Genomic DNA, 16,281 nt, shown 5'->3' on the forward strand with positions numbered 1-16,281 from the left:
TGAGATTATTATAACAATAATGAGGAACAAAGCCTAGCAGATAACAAACTAGTCTTGAAAAAAGGGACCCAGTCCTACGTCCAAATCTTGTCCTTGACACATTCTAGGGTGTGATCCTGGGCAATTTGCTTAAAAATCATAGTACCCCATGCAAATCTCTAATACTATAATTTATAAACTAGCTGATTATCTTCCACTGGTGGAAGGAATTTGCACTGTAGGATTTCCATACATGAATGAATCACAGGTCTGGAAAAAAATCAATTATAATAAATTATTACTATACTCTCATTTTTTTCTCTTGATTAACTAAAACAAGACACTAGAACAAGGGTTACTAGGATCTTCTACTCATTGATGACTACTTTATTAAATAGTAGAAATGAAAAAGTAACTATAAATTTAATGGTGTTATTTGTTGAGCAGCATACATTTAGGAATTCAATATTGGAAATGTTGCAAATATGTACAGAAAAATGAATTTTAAGTAATCAGGAGTAATTATTAACTTCACATAACCTCAGCACAGGTTTTCTCCACATTTCCCACCAGCTTCACTGCTTTTGAACTTCTCTGGCCCTCTCCATCATGCTTTCCTACCCCAGGAAACTCATCATGGGAAAATCTCATTATCCTGCAAAACTGAATCTGCCTGGTCCTCACATCTCATAAGTCCCTTCTGCCCCTCTGACTGGAGGGTAGGGCCATGAGCTCCAGAGCCTCTATTTAAAAAGGGGGCTCAGAATTGATGTTCTCCACATTTCCCACCAGCTACACTGCTTTTGGACTTCTTTGGCCCTCTTCCATCATGCCCCACCATCAGGTACCTTCTTCCCCCTCCCCTCCTCTTCAGCTTCCTTTTTGTATGTTGTCTTTTCCCAACAGATTATAAACTACTTGGGGATTGACTGTATTTGTTTTTATACAGATTTGTATCCTCAGTGCTTAGCACAATAGTTGGTACACAGTACGCACTTCATATTTAATGATGGAAAACCAATAATTATTTTAAGATTAAAAACATTTTATTATGTATATGGGGGGAGGGGGGACGCCGTACTTTCACAAGTTTCACAAAAGCCATGAGCAGGTGTTACTAGGATAATTAAGTTCTGGTATTGCTACAGCAATAGGAAACTGAAAGGGACACTGAACTAGGAATCAGAAAGCCAGCAATCTAGTCCCAGCTGTTCCACTTATAGCTGTGAGATCTTGGACAAGTCATAACCATCCTGAATCTAAGTTTTCATACCTGTAAAATGGGGATAATAATAATGCCTCCCTTACCTCCTTCACAGCAATTTTTGTGAACATCTTTATTTCATATGAGTTGTAAAGGATGAGATAGGCAAGGAAGTTATGCTCTCAACTAAGAGATGCCTGTCCCAAGAACAACATGGATCCTAAACACATCTCCCCTGACAATTTAAAATTTTATGTAAGTCATTCATTAGGGGCAACTAGATGGTACAGTGAATAGAGCACCGGCCCTGAAGTCAGATGGAACTGAGTTCAAATACGGCCTCAGACATTTGACACTTACTAGCTGTGTGACCCTAGGCAAGTTACTTAACCCTGACTGCCTCAACCCCCCCAAAAAAATTAATGTGAGTTGTCATCTAGAGACTAAATTAACATTTAGTAAATAATACTGTTTGTATAAGAAATAACATTACTATTACTAGTATCACATTTTAGAAAAAGAGGCTGCAATGAAAAGTGACAGCAGCTTCAACAACTGGAATTATGGAGACAAGAAAATATTTTTTGGAAAGCGTCAAAGATAGTAAAGCAATTTTAGCTCAACTATTTCCAAATTCAATTATATTCCCACTTAAAAGTTCTTCCTAAACCATTCAATACTTAAAGTAATTCAATTTCAAAATACCAAAAAGATAAAACTACAACAGAGATGAAAATCATGGAAGTTTATAGATAAAGACAGCAGTAACAACAATATGAACTACTATTTCTTTTAATAAAATAAACAAGTACCTTTGTGGAAACGGGAAGTGTATCTGCTCCCCAATTTTCCCTGAAAAATCTTTAACACAGCTGAAATGTCAGATATGATTACAAAAAGGTACTATGTTCTTCACCTAGGTTTTTAATAGTTACCACAGCATTCCCTCAATTAAAGCTGAACTAAAGTTAATAAACTATTTTAAGGTACCAATAAAATAAGTAAAAAGCACAACTATTGGGCATTCAGATAAAAAAATCACTTCAGATAAAGTATCGATCAAATTTTAATGTATTTTTGGTGGACATCTTATTCTTAATTCACTGATTTAAACAAATCAATGAATCAATTATGCAAAACTGATTTAAATTCTGATAAGTTCATACCTCGCTTTTTAGCCTCAGCCACCATTTCATCATATTCTTGTCTATGACGTAAAGCTTCTTCAACTGATTTGGCAGGAAGATTTCTGAAAAATAAAATGCTAGAGTCAGTCAATTCTTTTTAAAAGATTGACTTTTGATGTGTTAATCTTTCCCTTTTTTAAGGCAAGGATTATAGAAAGGCCAATTTATACACTATATATGTTTCATATCTTAGTTACAATTTTTTCTGATTCAAAAGTTGACTATCTAAATTTCATTTGTATTACAAATGTGCCACTTATTATATAATACATATAGCCTAGCTTTTTATTTATTGAATCAATGAGAGGCAGCATGCTATTTCAGGAAACAACACTGAATTTGGAGTCCTTTCACTTACAGTAATGTTCATATTAACTGGAACAAATTCAAATAAATCTATCAAAACAAATATCCAACTTTTTACATCTTTAAAAAACTTTCAGCAATATGTCTTTTTGCTACCATCACTTATTTTACACAATTTGGCACTATGGTCACAAACTCTGATATCTATTATTTAATTCATCATGAAACTATCCTTTTATCGCATGGGTTATTAAACATATATGCACCAAAAAGTCTTTTTTTTTCCAGTCTAGCCCTGATTTAAAACCCTTAGGTTTTTAATGAGGTTTAACTCAAGAGAGTTCTCAGTCTAATCGCCATGTCTTGGATAAGTGCCTGGACCTCTCGTGGCATGTGGCATGGTGCCAGGCTATCTCCATTTGGGAAGAGCTGTAATTCTGGAGCAATTCTTCTTCTCAGCATTATCAGTATACTTGTCAAAGATCATCCTCCCATGAATGAAGATAAGACTTCCAAGACCACAGGAAGTAAAAAGTTCCCCAAAACACTTCTGATTACTTACATTTACAGGCTTATGAAGATGCTAACTTTTGACAATGGTTTTCTGAGCTTTGAATGAATGAGTCTTAGCTATCAAAATTACTTTTCCTCCAGTCTACAGTCATCTTTTTACACACTTTTGTCTTGCCCTTAATAAGTGACTCTTCTTCACAGCAATGATCTGAAATTGTTTTTTCACTCACCACATTCTTCCTGTTCTTTCAATGTCAATAAACTTACAGTACACTGTAAAGGAATCAATAATATTCCCCCCTCCTCCTCCAGCCTCCAGGTCCCTCTTTGCTTGTTACTTGAGGATAACTTAGGCTCTTTTATATAAATAATTTGTCAGCAGTTGGTGGTGTTTTTCATTTTTGACAAATTTTCCCTTGCATTTAAGTGTGACTGACTCTCTTTCATTGCAGGGTTGAATGAATCTTAAAATTCCTGACTTCCCCACAGCAACAGCTGTGGCAGTATCTCTAACAGTCATTAAAGTGTGCTTTTAAGAGCTACAATTTTTATACTTTTCCTTGGAAAAAAATAGCTATTCTTGAAAGACACAGAATTAAAACTAACAAAATAGAGCACTAAAATGAATGCATAGCACAAAATCCAGTACTTAAGCAGACAAGACTAAACATTGTTCTGGTTTCATCTGGTCAAAGTAAGATATTCTGAGAGACTCTCTTGCCAGTATAAACAAGTTATGTATCACTACTACTGACATAAACTAAAACCACATCAAAATTATTGACTGTCTCAGGTAATTCACATGACACTGTATTCGTGTCACAGACTTAGCTTCTGTGAGCCAAAGCTTCTTATCTATAAAATGGCACAGCAACATCAAAATTATTGACTGTCTCAGGTAATTCACATGACACTGTATTCGTGTCACAGACTTAGCTTCTGTGAGCCAAAGCTTCTTATCTATAAAATGGCACAGCAACATTTATACTACATCTCACACATGGTTGTCATGAAAATCAAATGAGACAATGCAAACAAATCACTTTTAATTATAAAGTGCTACATAACTATAGGCTATTATTATTATTGCATTTCAAAAGGGTGATGGAGAAGAAGCTTTCTCTAGCTGACTTTTATCAGGTCTCTTTAACTGAATCACAAAATAAAATCACATCAAATATTATGTTAGAACTGAAAGGAACCTTAAACATCATCTGCTGCAACAACTCATTTTACAGATAAAGAAACTGAGATCCAGATGAGATAAAATAATTAGCCAAATTTCCCTTAAGTTCCTAAATACACAGAGAGAAAACCCATTTTTGGTTACTTTAACATTAGTCTTGAATTTTTCATACATTACCTCTGAGTATAACATCTGTTTTATGCAGAGTGCAACTGTTCTAATACATATCACAGAGTAACCAGAGATTTGCCTGAAAAGGCCACTAATGTTTTATACAGCTGGCTGTAGAGAAAAGCAACGGCCAGTGTTATGCTCTCACTGTACAACTTCGTTATACAGTCTATTCAAGAAAATGGGAAAATTTGACAATTTCCCAGCAAAAGCAATACAGTCCAAATTGCTTTTTGTTGGTATGCAAAAAGAAAAAGAAAAATCATAAAAAGTATGCAAACAAAAATGCCTTCCCTTCCTTCCCTTCACCCCGACCTCATCTTGACCCATCCCATTTCCTTGAAAAAGAAAACTCTGCTGAGTATAATGTCATTTTTGACCAGTCTACAACACACCCTGTAACTACCTATTATACTCTGACAAATTTCAAGTCAGGCCACAAAATAGTCTTATTGTCTAGATTTATTATCTAACCCTAATAACCAAGACTTCTAGGTAGAAAAGTATGATTCCCTGGGCTCTTCAGAGAAACTATTCAATCATGGAATTTTTTAAGGTCCTAAGATTGCTTTTCCCTAAGTACCTTCTGACCAACTGACTGCTAAACCTATTTTGTTCAGCATTCCTTAAAGTCTGACAAGCCTCTCCTGTCTGATGATCTATTCCAGAAGACTAGATTATGTCCTGCTGTTTTGCTTCACAACTGCTAAATGCACAAATTAATAAGAATCTTTACCACTTAGGCCTACAATACCTCTTGCCTAACCACTTCCTCGACTCCTAAAAGATGTACTTAATACATCTTCTAGAATGGCAAAGAATATGGAAAATACAAAGCATGTACAATTAAAATTTCATAGTCAGACACAAGGATTTAGGAAGAACATGAGTGACACAGTCAAGTCTGTCCTTAAAGCTGTGGGGAGAGACATGAACAGGAAACCAATTAAAAATCTATCACAATGGTACAGACAAGTGGTGCTGAGGGTCAAGCTAGGAGTAGAGTGTTGTTGTAGAGGCAGAAACAGCAAGATCTGGCAACTGACTAAATATATACAGTAAAAGAGAGTGAAGAGCTGAAAATAATGCTGATGTTACAAACTTAGGAGAATGGAAATATAGTAGTTTGGAAGGGAGGTAGGTTTGTGATATAAAATAACGAGTTCCATTTTGGCCCCAATAAGCTTAAGATGTCTCTGTGTCAGCCTGTCTGAAACGTGCAACAGTCACCTGGTAAGGCAAGAATGAAGCTCACAGGACACAGGGTGCCAGATAGATCAATGACTCATAAAGTTCCTTGTCAATTTCTTTTTATCTGGGCAGTCCATTGGATTTCTCCCCACCTTTGTACCAAGTGACTGGCCCGTATCTTTTTTTTTCTCTTTTGTTTCATGGATGATATCATTTATGCCAACGTCTCTGAAACTGTGGGTCACAACCCAATATGAGGTTGCATAACTGAATGTGAGGGTTACAAAAAATTTGGCAACAGTAAATGGTTTCTGAATATGCAACGACCAAAAATTAATTTAAAATCAAACATGCAATGAAGCAGAGGTGTTTCTGGCAGCGCTTGCCATGCTGCATCACGTGACTTCACTGCAGCCTTGGTTCTAACACACAATGTGTGCACTTTGCACTGCACATGCCGTCACCCCACACAATGCCCATGAACTGCTAGAAACACCTTGGCTGAGATTTGAGACTACTTTGTTATTAATTGCAGTGTTTTTACTGTACATACTTCTGCTCTTGCAGAAACATAATAGTTTAATTACAGAAAATAAAGACTTTTAATATTTTCCCACTGTCATTCCTCAGCAGGTAAGTATCAAATTATTATATCTTTGGATTGTATTGTGTTAGAATGTTTTATTCTTAAAATTGCTGTTATCTCCTTCTTTTACAGAAATATAAGTGTTTAATTGCAGCAAGTAAAGACAAAAGCTCTTTAATAATATTTCTCTACTATCACCACTGTATTTGTATGTAAATGCAAACATCAGTATTTAAAATTAGGCACAAATACAATTTCATAAATGAAAGCTAGTATTTATTTGAGAAAGTATTAGCAATATTTATGTTTTAGGACAAAAATATTTTAGGTTATGAGTGGCTAAATTCAGACATCAAAGGTAAAAATGCTGATGACAATGCAGCAGAGTCTTTACAACCAGGTTGCAGTATACCCTGACAAGAAAAAGAAAACATGTCGAATCATGTGGCTCTCAAGAAGGCAAAGTTTAAACATATTATTGAAACTGAAAGACGAAGTTGTATTTTTGACTGAGTAGAAATGCAATTCTGTTAATTTTTTTCATAATGATACAGCTTTCAAAACTGTGTTCTCTGTTGGATATTTTGGAAAAACTCAATGATTTAAACATGTCGCTTCAAGGAAAGAATTATAACTTATTTATGTTAAAAGACAAAATTGAAAGTTTTACTAAAAATGTTAATATATGGAAGAATAGAATAGAAAATGTTTCTTTAGAAATATTTACAGCTACAGATAATTTTATACTTGAAAATAACCTTTCCAAAGATTTAATCATAGGAGTTATAACTGATCATCTGAAGTGCCTGGAGATGCAGCTTCAGAAATACTTCCCTTAAAATTCGGATTCTAAAAAACTAGGTTGGGTTCATAAACCATATTCAGTTGAAATAAAAAATGTCAGTCATCTACCATTAAAAATTCAAGAGACTTCCGCTTCCGGGAGCCAAGATGGCAGAGTGAAAAGGTAATTGCTCTCACTCTCCCCTATCAACCTCTGAAAACCCAGAAAATACCACCCCAGAAAAAAACCCTGGAACAGCTGAAGTAGAAGAAAGACTGGGAGCAGCAGTACAGTAGCCCAGCAAACGAGTCTCCCAGTGCCTCAGCAAAAATAAGGGAGGCAGAACTACAAGGGGCCCCAGGTGGATAAGTACCCAGCAGCATTCATCTGAAAGGAGGTGAAGAAAACAAGCTAAAGGCTTCATAAAGCCCCAGCCTTGCTGATTCCAACCCAACATTAGGTGAGCTGTAGGAGCCCTGAAGCCTCCAATTGTGAAGAAATCCTGAAGCCCAGGTGGCAGAGCAGGGAAACACGAACACCTGGACCTCCAAGTGCGGGGAGGGGGAGGAGGAAGGGAACCAGTGGAAACCAGCTCAGAAAACCACCAGGTGCGTTGGCACTCCACCGCAAAGGAATCTCCCAGTGCGTTAGCAGAAACAAGGGAGACAACACTGAAGGGGGCCCCAGGCAGATAAATACCCTGCAGCACCCATCTAAAAGGAGCTGAAGAAAGCTAAAGGAAAGGAAAAGCAGGCAACCTAGAATTGCCTGAAAGTTCCAGCCTTGCTGATTCCAGCCCAACACAGGTAAGCTGCCAGAAGCCTACAGCCTCCAATTTCCAGCATAAGAGGCCCCAGTATGCAAAGCCAGTGACCAAGACCTAGGCTCCCAACACAAGAAGCTTGGGTCAGTGCCCTCTGTTCCCCAGCAGGAGAGCTCAATCTCTTTAAAGGCCAGGGAATAAAGAAACACCATGAGTAAAAAGAAACGTACCATAGATTCATATTATGAGAAGAGTGAAGATCAAGACAGAAATTCTGAAGAGGACAACATTGTCAACAAACCCACATCTGCAACAACAAAAGGGAATATGAACTGGTCTGAAGCCCAAAAAGCCTTCTTAGAAGAGCTCAAGAAGGATTTTAATAGTCAAATGAGAGAGGTAGAAGAGTCCTTCAAAAATACAATTGGCCAATTGGGAAAAAAATACACTGAAGAAAACAAGTCCCTAAAAAACACAATTGGCCAATTGAAGAAGGAAGGACAAAAACTAACAGAAGAGTACACTGAAGAAAACAATTCCCTAAAAAACACAATTGGCCAGTTGAAGAAGGAAGTACAAAAACTAACAGAAGAGTATACTGAAGAAAACAAGTCCCTAAAAAACACAATTGGCCAGTTGAAGAAGGAAGTACAAAAACTAACAGAAGAAAACAATCTGTTAAAAACTAGAATTGGACAAATGGAAACTAATGTCTCTATGAGAGAGCAAGAATCAGTCAAACAGAAACAAAAAATGAAAAAATAGATGAAAATGTAAAATACCTCATCAGTAAAACAACCGACCTAGAAAATCGACTCAGGAGAGACAATTTAAAAATTATTGGACTACCTGAAAATCTTTCAGGAAATCATAAAGGAAAACTGCCTGGAAGTCCTAGAACCAGAAGGGAAAATAACCATAGAAAGAATCCACCAATCACCACCTGAAAGAGATCCCAAATTGACAACGCCAAGAAATATAATAGCAAAATTCCAAAATTACCAGATGAAAGAGAAGGTGCTGCAAGCAGCCAGAAAGAAACAATTTAAATATCATGGAATCACAGTCAGGATTACACAGGACCTTGCAGCTTCTACATTAAAAGACCGCAGGGCATGGAACATGATATTCTGTAAGGCAAAGGAGCTTGGAATGCAGCCAAGGATCAATTACCCAGCAAAAATGAGCATCATTTTTCAAGGGAGGAGGTGGATATTCAATGAAATAGGAGACTTCCAAACTTTCCTGATAAAAAGACCAGAGCTCAACAAAAAATTTGATCTTCAAGTACAGGACTCAAGAAGGACTTAAAAAGGTAAATGGGACAGAAGGATACAATGTGTTGTTAAGGGGGGGGCTGTTTAAACCCCTACAAGGGAATATGAGACTTGCAACCCTTGAGAACTGTATTGTTATTACACCTTGTTAAAGGAGTATACATAAAGAGGGTGGATATTAGTTGACTTTGATGTAATGATAAAAAAAATCTAATCAAGTGGGTTAAATGGATCCAAATAAGTGGATCAATCTGATCTTAGAAAATGTACTGAGAAAGGAGGAGGCAGACAAGGGTAAATTACATTACAGCAAAAGACACAAAATCCTATTACAGCAGAGGGAAAAAGGGGGGGAGCACTGTTTGAACCTTACTCTCATCAGATTTGGCTCAAGAAGGGCATAATATAATCAGTTAGGTATAGAAATCTAACTCGCCCTACAGGCAGTAGCAGGGAATAAGGGAAAGAAAAGGGAGGGAGGAAAGAAAAGGGGGGGAGGGAGGGAAGCAGCAGTAAGACTAAAGGGGAAGAAAAGGGAAAGGGATAAAAAAGGGGGAAGGGACTGAAGGAGGCAGTGGTCAAAAGCAAAAATTCAAGAATTTGGTGAGCTGTCAAGCGAGACAGGTTTAAAACTTGAGTTTCCTTAAAAAAATCATTAAGTGAATTTTGGCATGGGATTAGGGCAGAATTTCCAACAATTTCTGAAATGGCTCTAACCACTCTTCTGCCATTTTGTACTACGTATTTATGCGAAGCAGCATTCTCAGCACCGACAATTATAAAACCAAAATATCAATCAACTCTGAAAAACATTGAAGATACTCTACGTCCTGCAGTATCAAATATTCTGCCAAGATTTAATTTTTAACGTAAAAATAAACAAGTACATACATCTCATTAGAATGCAAATTTGCTTTCATCTTTAATAAATGATAAAATTATATGAATGCCAAAGAATTATTTTAAAATAAATTTCTTTATGATTTATGATCAGTAAACGTTTGATTTTGTATACCTATTTTATATACCTACATACCACAGGTCATGTAAAAATTTCTTGGGCAAAAAGGGGTTATGAGTGTGAAAAATTTAAGAAGCCCTGACTTGTACCAACTATCCTTGAAAATCCCTGGTTTCTGATGCACTACAGCCTGCTCATCCTAACCATGCCATCTGGAGAAAGTTCATTTTCATTTCTTTGGAAAGAATGTTATTCAATAATTTACACCCATACACCTATGCCAGAAGAATACAAGCATTAAAAATATGTCTTTCTTACATGAACTGATACAAAGTGAAGTGAGCAGAAGCAAGAGAACACTGTACACAATAACAACAATACTGTATGGATGAAGAAATGTGAATGACTTAGCTATTCTCGGCAATACAATGATCCACAACAATCCCAAAGGACTCATGATGAAACATACTATCCGCCTCCGGAGAAAGAACTGATATTATCTGAATACAGACTGAAGCATACTATTTTTCACTTTCTTTATTTCATTCCTTTTTTTTTGTTCAACTCTTGTACAAAATGACTAATATGGAAATGCTTTACATGATTGCACATGTATAACCTATATAAGATTGCTTACCATCTCAGTGAAGTGGAAGGGGAAGGGGAAGGAGGGAGGTTTAGAATTTGGAACTCAAAACTTTAAGACAAAAAAAAAAGTTAAAAATAGTTTTAACACGTAATTGGGGAAAAATATTATTTAAAAGTAAAATAAACAATATCAGTCCTTGTTTTAGTGGACCATTAAAAATACTCCACATTCCCAAAGAAAATATAACATCCCACTGTGTTTATAATAGTTTGGTTTTTTAAATTAATGGATTCAGTAAAACGAAACACTATACCCTAACAGGTCTTTTTTTTTACAAGTAAGTACCTCCTCTGCATGTCAAAATTATAGAGGAATCCTTAAAAGATATATTTTTAAAAACCCTTAATTCAATGAAATATCAAGTAAGGAATAAAAAAAGAGTTACAAACTCAGCAAGGGTGCTCACCCCTGTCATGGAAGAGGTCTAATGTAAAGAATCCACAAGAAAGATGTTAAAGCCCTCTGGATAATGGAATTTGGGAATGACATTGGACCTACTGCATCAAACCCCAGAATGCCTGTCCTTGCTCATAAGGAACACACGATCTAACAGTGGAAGACAACATATATAAGGAAGCTGGAAGGCAGGGAGAGGAGTTGGGGAGGCATGATGATGTCCAGAGGAGTGCAACTGGGTGAAAAATGAAGAGATGGTTCCCCTAAGCATTCTCCTTAAATGAAGAATGTGGGGGAGCTCTCTGATGTCCATCTGGCAAGACTGAAACTTGGGGGTTTATCTGATTCATAGTGAATTTTGACCCAGCCTCCCATTGTGAGAGTGACAGTCCTTGCTTTTCATATGGGTTTCTTGTGAACAGATTGTGTGGTTTGTTTTCTCACCTATTCTGCCATTTTCTTTCATTTTACTATATTGTTTAGTCAATTAGAATTTAAAATTATGAGAAGGAGGTTTGGGTTTTTCTCCTTTGGTTTCTTTAGCATTCCTCTTAGATATGTTTGATTCTCTTCCTCTTTTAAATGAATTCTTTGCCACTGCAATTGGTTTTGCTTGAACTAATTTGATGCATCTCTATTTCCATGGGCTCTATTCCTACTATACCTAGCTCTTCCAGTTTGAAGTTTTACTTAAGTTGTTGAATTTTCTTTTTAAAATTTAGTTTTCTGCTTCTTCCTCTCTTTTCCCCTTTCTCTTTCTCCTCTAAATTAAGTGGTTAGAGGCAAGCGAGTGGTACAATAAACAGAGCACAAGGCCTAGAGTCAAGAAGACCCAAATTCAAATCCAGATTCAGCTATTTACTAGCTCTGTGACCCTGGCAAGTCACTTCACTTGCATGCTTCAGTTTCTTCATTTGTAAAATGAAAATAATAATAATAGCATCCAGCTCCCAGGGCTGTTGTAGCCTAAAATAGGATAATATTTTCAAAGTGCTTTGCAAATCTGAACATGCTGTATAAATGCCAGCTATTACTAGTAGTAGTACAGTAGCTCAAAATTTCTGTCTTCTCCCCTCCGATTTCATATGTTGGTTAGTTCTCCTTTTATTGTACCTTTTTCTAAGAAGTATTGCTTTGCTTTGTTTTCTTCCTTCTTTTCCCTTCCAGTGTATTTTGCAATTTTATTCTTTGTAGGCAAGTCCCACCCCCTTCTTAACAGAATCAGAAAATTGTGTGATTCAATTCACAAGGGTAGAAATACTGAACAAAACAATATGCTTGGTACCAATTCCCCTCTGTTCTAAATCATGCAGTGCAATTCTACCCCTCCTGTTCCCCTTAACTGTTCTCCTTACTAATGACCAGGACACTTTACACAGGCTCCATGTCTACCCCAACTCCCTTCTAGATAGTCACTGCCCAAAGGAGCTTAAACGACCCTTTTCCTGGGCCAGGATTTTTATCCATGGAAGCATCACACTCTCTCAGAAGTAGCCTTCCAATGCATATTCTGCCCCCCTGAGGTCCCCAATCTCCTACACACTTTTTTCCTGAGTTCTGAACAACTGAGGTTGTTCAGTGGGGCATCTACCCTTGTTTAGGCTTGAGACCACTTCTTTCAGCTCTCCTTGATTTAATTACTCCTTTCTGCTTCCTCTCCTGAATTCTCCTGAAGCCCTCTTCTTGAGAAGAAGCTAAAGGAATCACCTCTTCACTGTTTGCCCATGAATGCGGGAGAGCTGTATCACCCACCTCTCCTTACCCCATTAATATACCCTCCTACGGGGCAGATAACTAATTATAAGAGAAACGCAACTTGTAAAACAACCCTAAAGCTTAACTGTATACTGAGCAAATCAGCAAAGATGACAAAAGATACGAATAGTCAATACTGAACAGGTTGTAGAAAGATAGGAACACCAGCAAGCTGTTGGTGGAACTATGAATTTGCAACCATTATGGAAAAATAAAGTAGAATTACGTGAAGAAAGTAACTAAAATGCCCATACCCTCTGACCCAGAGCTTCCACTGCCTGCCATACATCCCAAAGAGGTCAAAAAAAAGAAAGGCTCCTTAGACATCAAAATATTTATAATAGCATTTTTTTGTAGTAGCAAATAATTAGAAACAAAATAGATGCCCATTAACTAGGGAATAGCTAAACAAGGAGTGTGTGTGTGTATGTGTGTGTGTTAGAGATATACAGATCTAGATAGATACGTGCGTGTGTGTGTGTGTGTGTGTGTGTGTGTGTGTATCTCAATGTGCTGGAATATTAGTGTATTATAAAAAATGATATAATGACTATATTACTATGTTATAAGAAATAATGAATGAGATGAATAAAGAAAAGCATAGGAAAACTTATATGAACTGATATAAAGTAAAGTAAGCAGAATCTGGGAAACAATATACAAAATAATAAGAATGGAAGTGAAAAGAACAACAAAACAATATAAACTGAATGATCTAAAATTATAATCACCACATTTGGCCCCAAAGAAGAGATATAAGATGACACATCACCCCACATCTCTGAAGTAGGAGACTCTAAGGGCAGAATACTACATAGAAAATGTAAGGCCTTTTGATATGTTTGTTAGCTTTTGCTAAAATTTTTTTTCCTCTTTTTTTATTCTTTGTTATAAGGGATATCTCCTGGGCAGTGGGAGAGAATGTAGGTGATATAAATACATAAGATATCAATAAAAATTTACTTTTTAAAAAGAGCTAACGTAAAGAAAGACAACCTGGCAAAGAAGACAGAAAGCCAACCTCAAAACCAGAAAATCTGGGTTCAAGTTCTGTCTCTGACATATACTGGCTTTTGTGATTCTAGACAACTCATTTAATCTCTCCATGCTCTACACTATTCTTTAAGATTATAAATTGCAGAGAAGTACCATATTTCACTGCATAATCATCGCAGATTTTATGTCAAATTTTTTTGCAAAAAAGGTGGGGTGCAACCATTATAGAATACTAGTGAATATACATTAACCCTCGAAATTCTAGGCTCGCAACACATGACAGATAAATGCGTATCCATACGCCACTGGTGAATGCACTGCTGCTCTATTTACCTTTGAAGAGACCTGACAGAATTATACCACACAATGATTATGCAGTTTTTGGACTTGGAAAAAAAAAACACCACAGGGTTCGATGATTATGCAATGGTGACAATTATGCGGTGAAATACGGTAATTTTAATGCATCATTGTCTAGCTCATGCCAGCATCTACTGAATCTACTTATGGCCTCTGAATCAACAATGTAATTTTCTCTTATTAAGACATCTTTCTGGAATAATTTTTTTCAAAAACAAGTTTCCAAGGAATATCAAATACCTTTAATATGACAAGATAGATAAATCATTCTAAAATTAAAAGTATCAATAATATTAACAATCATTAAAACACTTACGATGGTCGGTCCTCAAGAATGAGAGCAGTGGTTGAAAGTGGTTCAAATTCAAAATTTTTACGTCTTGTGGACGGAAGTGGAGGTTTACATGTCCTCCCTGTTCGTGCTTCATATTCCTAAAGTTAAAAATAATATACATTATCCAAAGATTTTACATTTTAAACTTTTATTCAATTGCTAGTATTTAATTACTGAAAATAATATGTTGCAGCAAGGAAGTATGTATATATTAAGTTACAACTTTCAGGTAAACAAGAAAAAAGATTAAAAAACTAAAAAAAATTTTAAATCACAGGAGTAATTACATAACTTGTTATATAATGTATCAAATTCAGAAATCTGACAATGTCTAGGAATTCCACCCTAAAAGTCATGGAAAAAAAAAAGAAAAGCAATGAAATAACCAAAAACTTTGCACTTTAGAATAAATATCAAAAACATGGTGTTCAACTCTTTATTTAGATATTATACTGCATAAAGGTTGTTAGAAATAAACATACAAACCATTTAAATGTTGATAACACACTTTAAAAAAACACATAAAGAGGTTAAGTGAGAATTTATGTCATTGAGTGATAAACCAGTTGGTATTTTAAAAAAGTTTTAAATAGCTGAATTACATTGAATTGCATATCCCATGGAATTAATCAGCCTTTCAGATGCTAGAAAAAAAATTCAAAACTGAGCTAACTCATGTAATCATATCAAGATTGGTCCTGAGATTCTTTCATTCAACTTTCTCATTTTGTAGATGAGGAAACTATGGAGAAGTGAACTGACTTGCTCCCATAGCTCAGAAAGCCAGGGCGCTCATGGCTTGTGGCTTGTACTCTACACCATACCATCTTCCTTGGTTCCATAGGTCAAAGAAACATGTGTCACTCTCAAATACATAAAGAAATTTGTAATGAACATTTTGAACATTTACCTCTTTTAGTTGCTTTTAAGAGCCTGACATACGGTGCTCTGAGGTTTGCAAAGCACTATATACACACTATCTCATTTGAGTCTCACAACAACACTGACAGAGACTACAAGTATTCTTATTTCTATTTTTCAGAGTGGAAAATCGAACTAGTAAGCTTTGAAAGTGACACATGAATCCAGATGTTTCTAACTCCAAGTTTGGCATTTTTTCCACTACTCTACAGAGCTTCTTCCTAAGATGCATTTCCATTTTATTAGAATACCCTGTATCATCATTAGGCACTGTATACAACATTAAAAATGGTTCAAGCAAAGTATAATTACAAATATCTATTTGGATCAATAAGTATTTGAGTGCATAATATATGATATATCATCCATCTTGGATGGATATAAAAACAGTACAAAGCAATATGATAATCTTGCTAGGCATTATTACCCACAATTTATAAGACATGGACTCTGTGATAAAGGAACTTACAATCCAGCTGGACAAAACTGAACATACATAAAACACTTGCTAAATACAAGAAAATATAGAATCAAATGAGATCAATATAGATTCAAAAGAAATCAGTATGGGTTAGAGTAGTTGGAGTAGACTTTATGGAAGAAGTAGAACCTAAAAGATGAAGAAACACAAAAGGGAAAGGACTTTCCAGGAAGGGAGTCTCACCAAAGATGTACTGGCAGAACTGATCAAGATATACATGGAAGTACTTGAAGAATGATGGCACTATTTCTTTAAAATATTGATGCCACACACTACCATCT

The 16,281-nt window shown here is 36.0% G+C and overlaps 1 protein-coding gene across 1 annotated transcript in view; it reads right to left on the bottom strand.

Annotated features, from left to right (window-relative positions):
- The window catches only part of TBC1D12 (TBC1 domain family member 12), a 125,481-nt gene that overhangs the window by 46,458 nt on the left and 62,742 nt on the right, over positions 1–16,281 (bottom strand). The window contains 2 exon segments of the mRNA XM_020964091.2: positions 2,350–2,432; positions 14,581–14,696. Coding sequence (XP_020819750.2) covers positions 2,350–2,432; positions 14,581–14,696 — 199 coding nt within the window.

This window comes from Phascolarctos cinereus, unplaced genomic scaffold, assembly GCF_003287225.1.
Source record: "Phascolarctos cinereus isolate Bilbo 61053 unplaced genomic scaffold, phaCin_HiC Scaffold_3;HRSCAF=262, whole genome shotgun sequence".
Lineage (NCBI taxonomy): Eukaryota > Metazoa > Chordata > Mammalia > Diprotodontia > Phascolarctidae > Phascolarctos > Phascolarctos cinereus.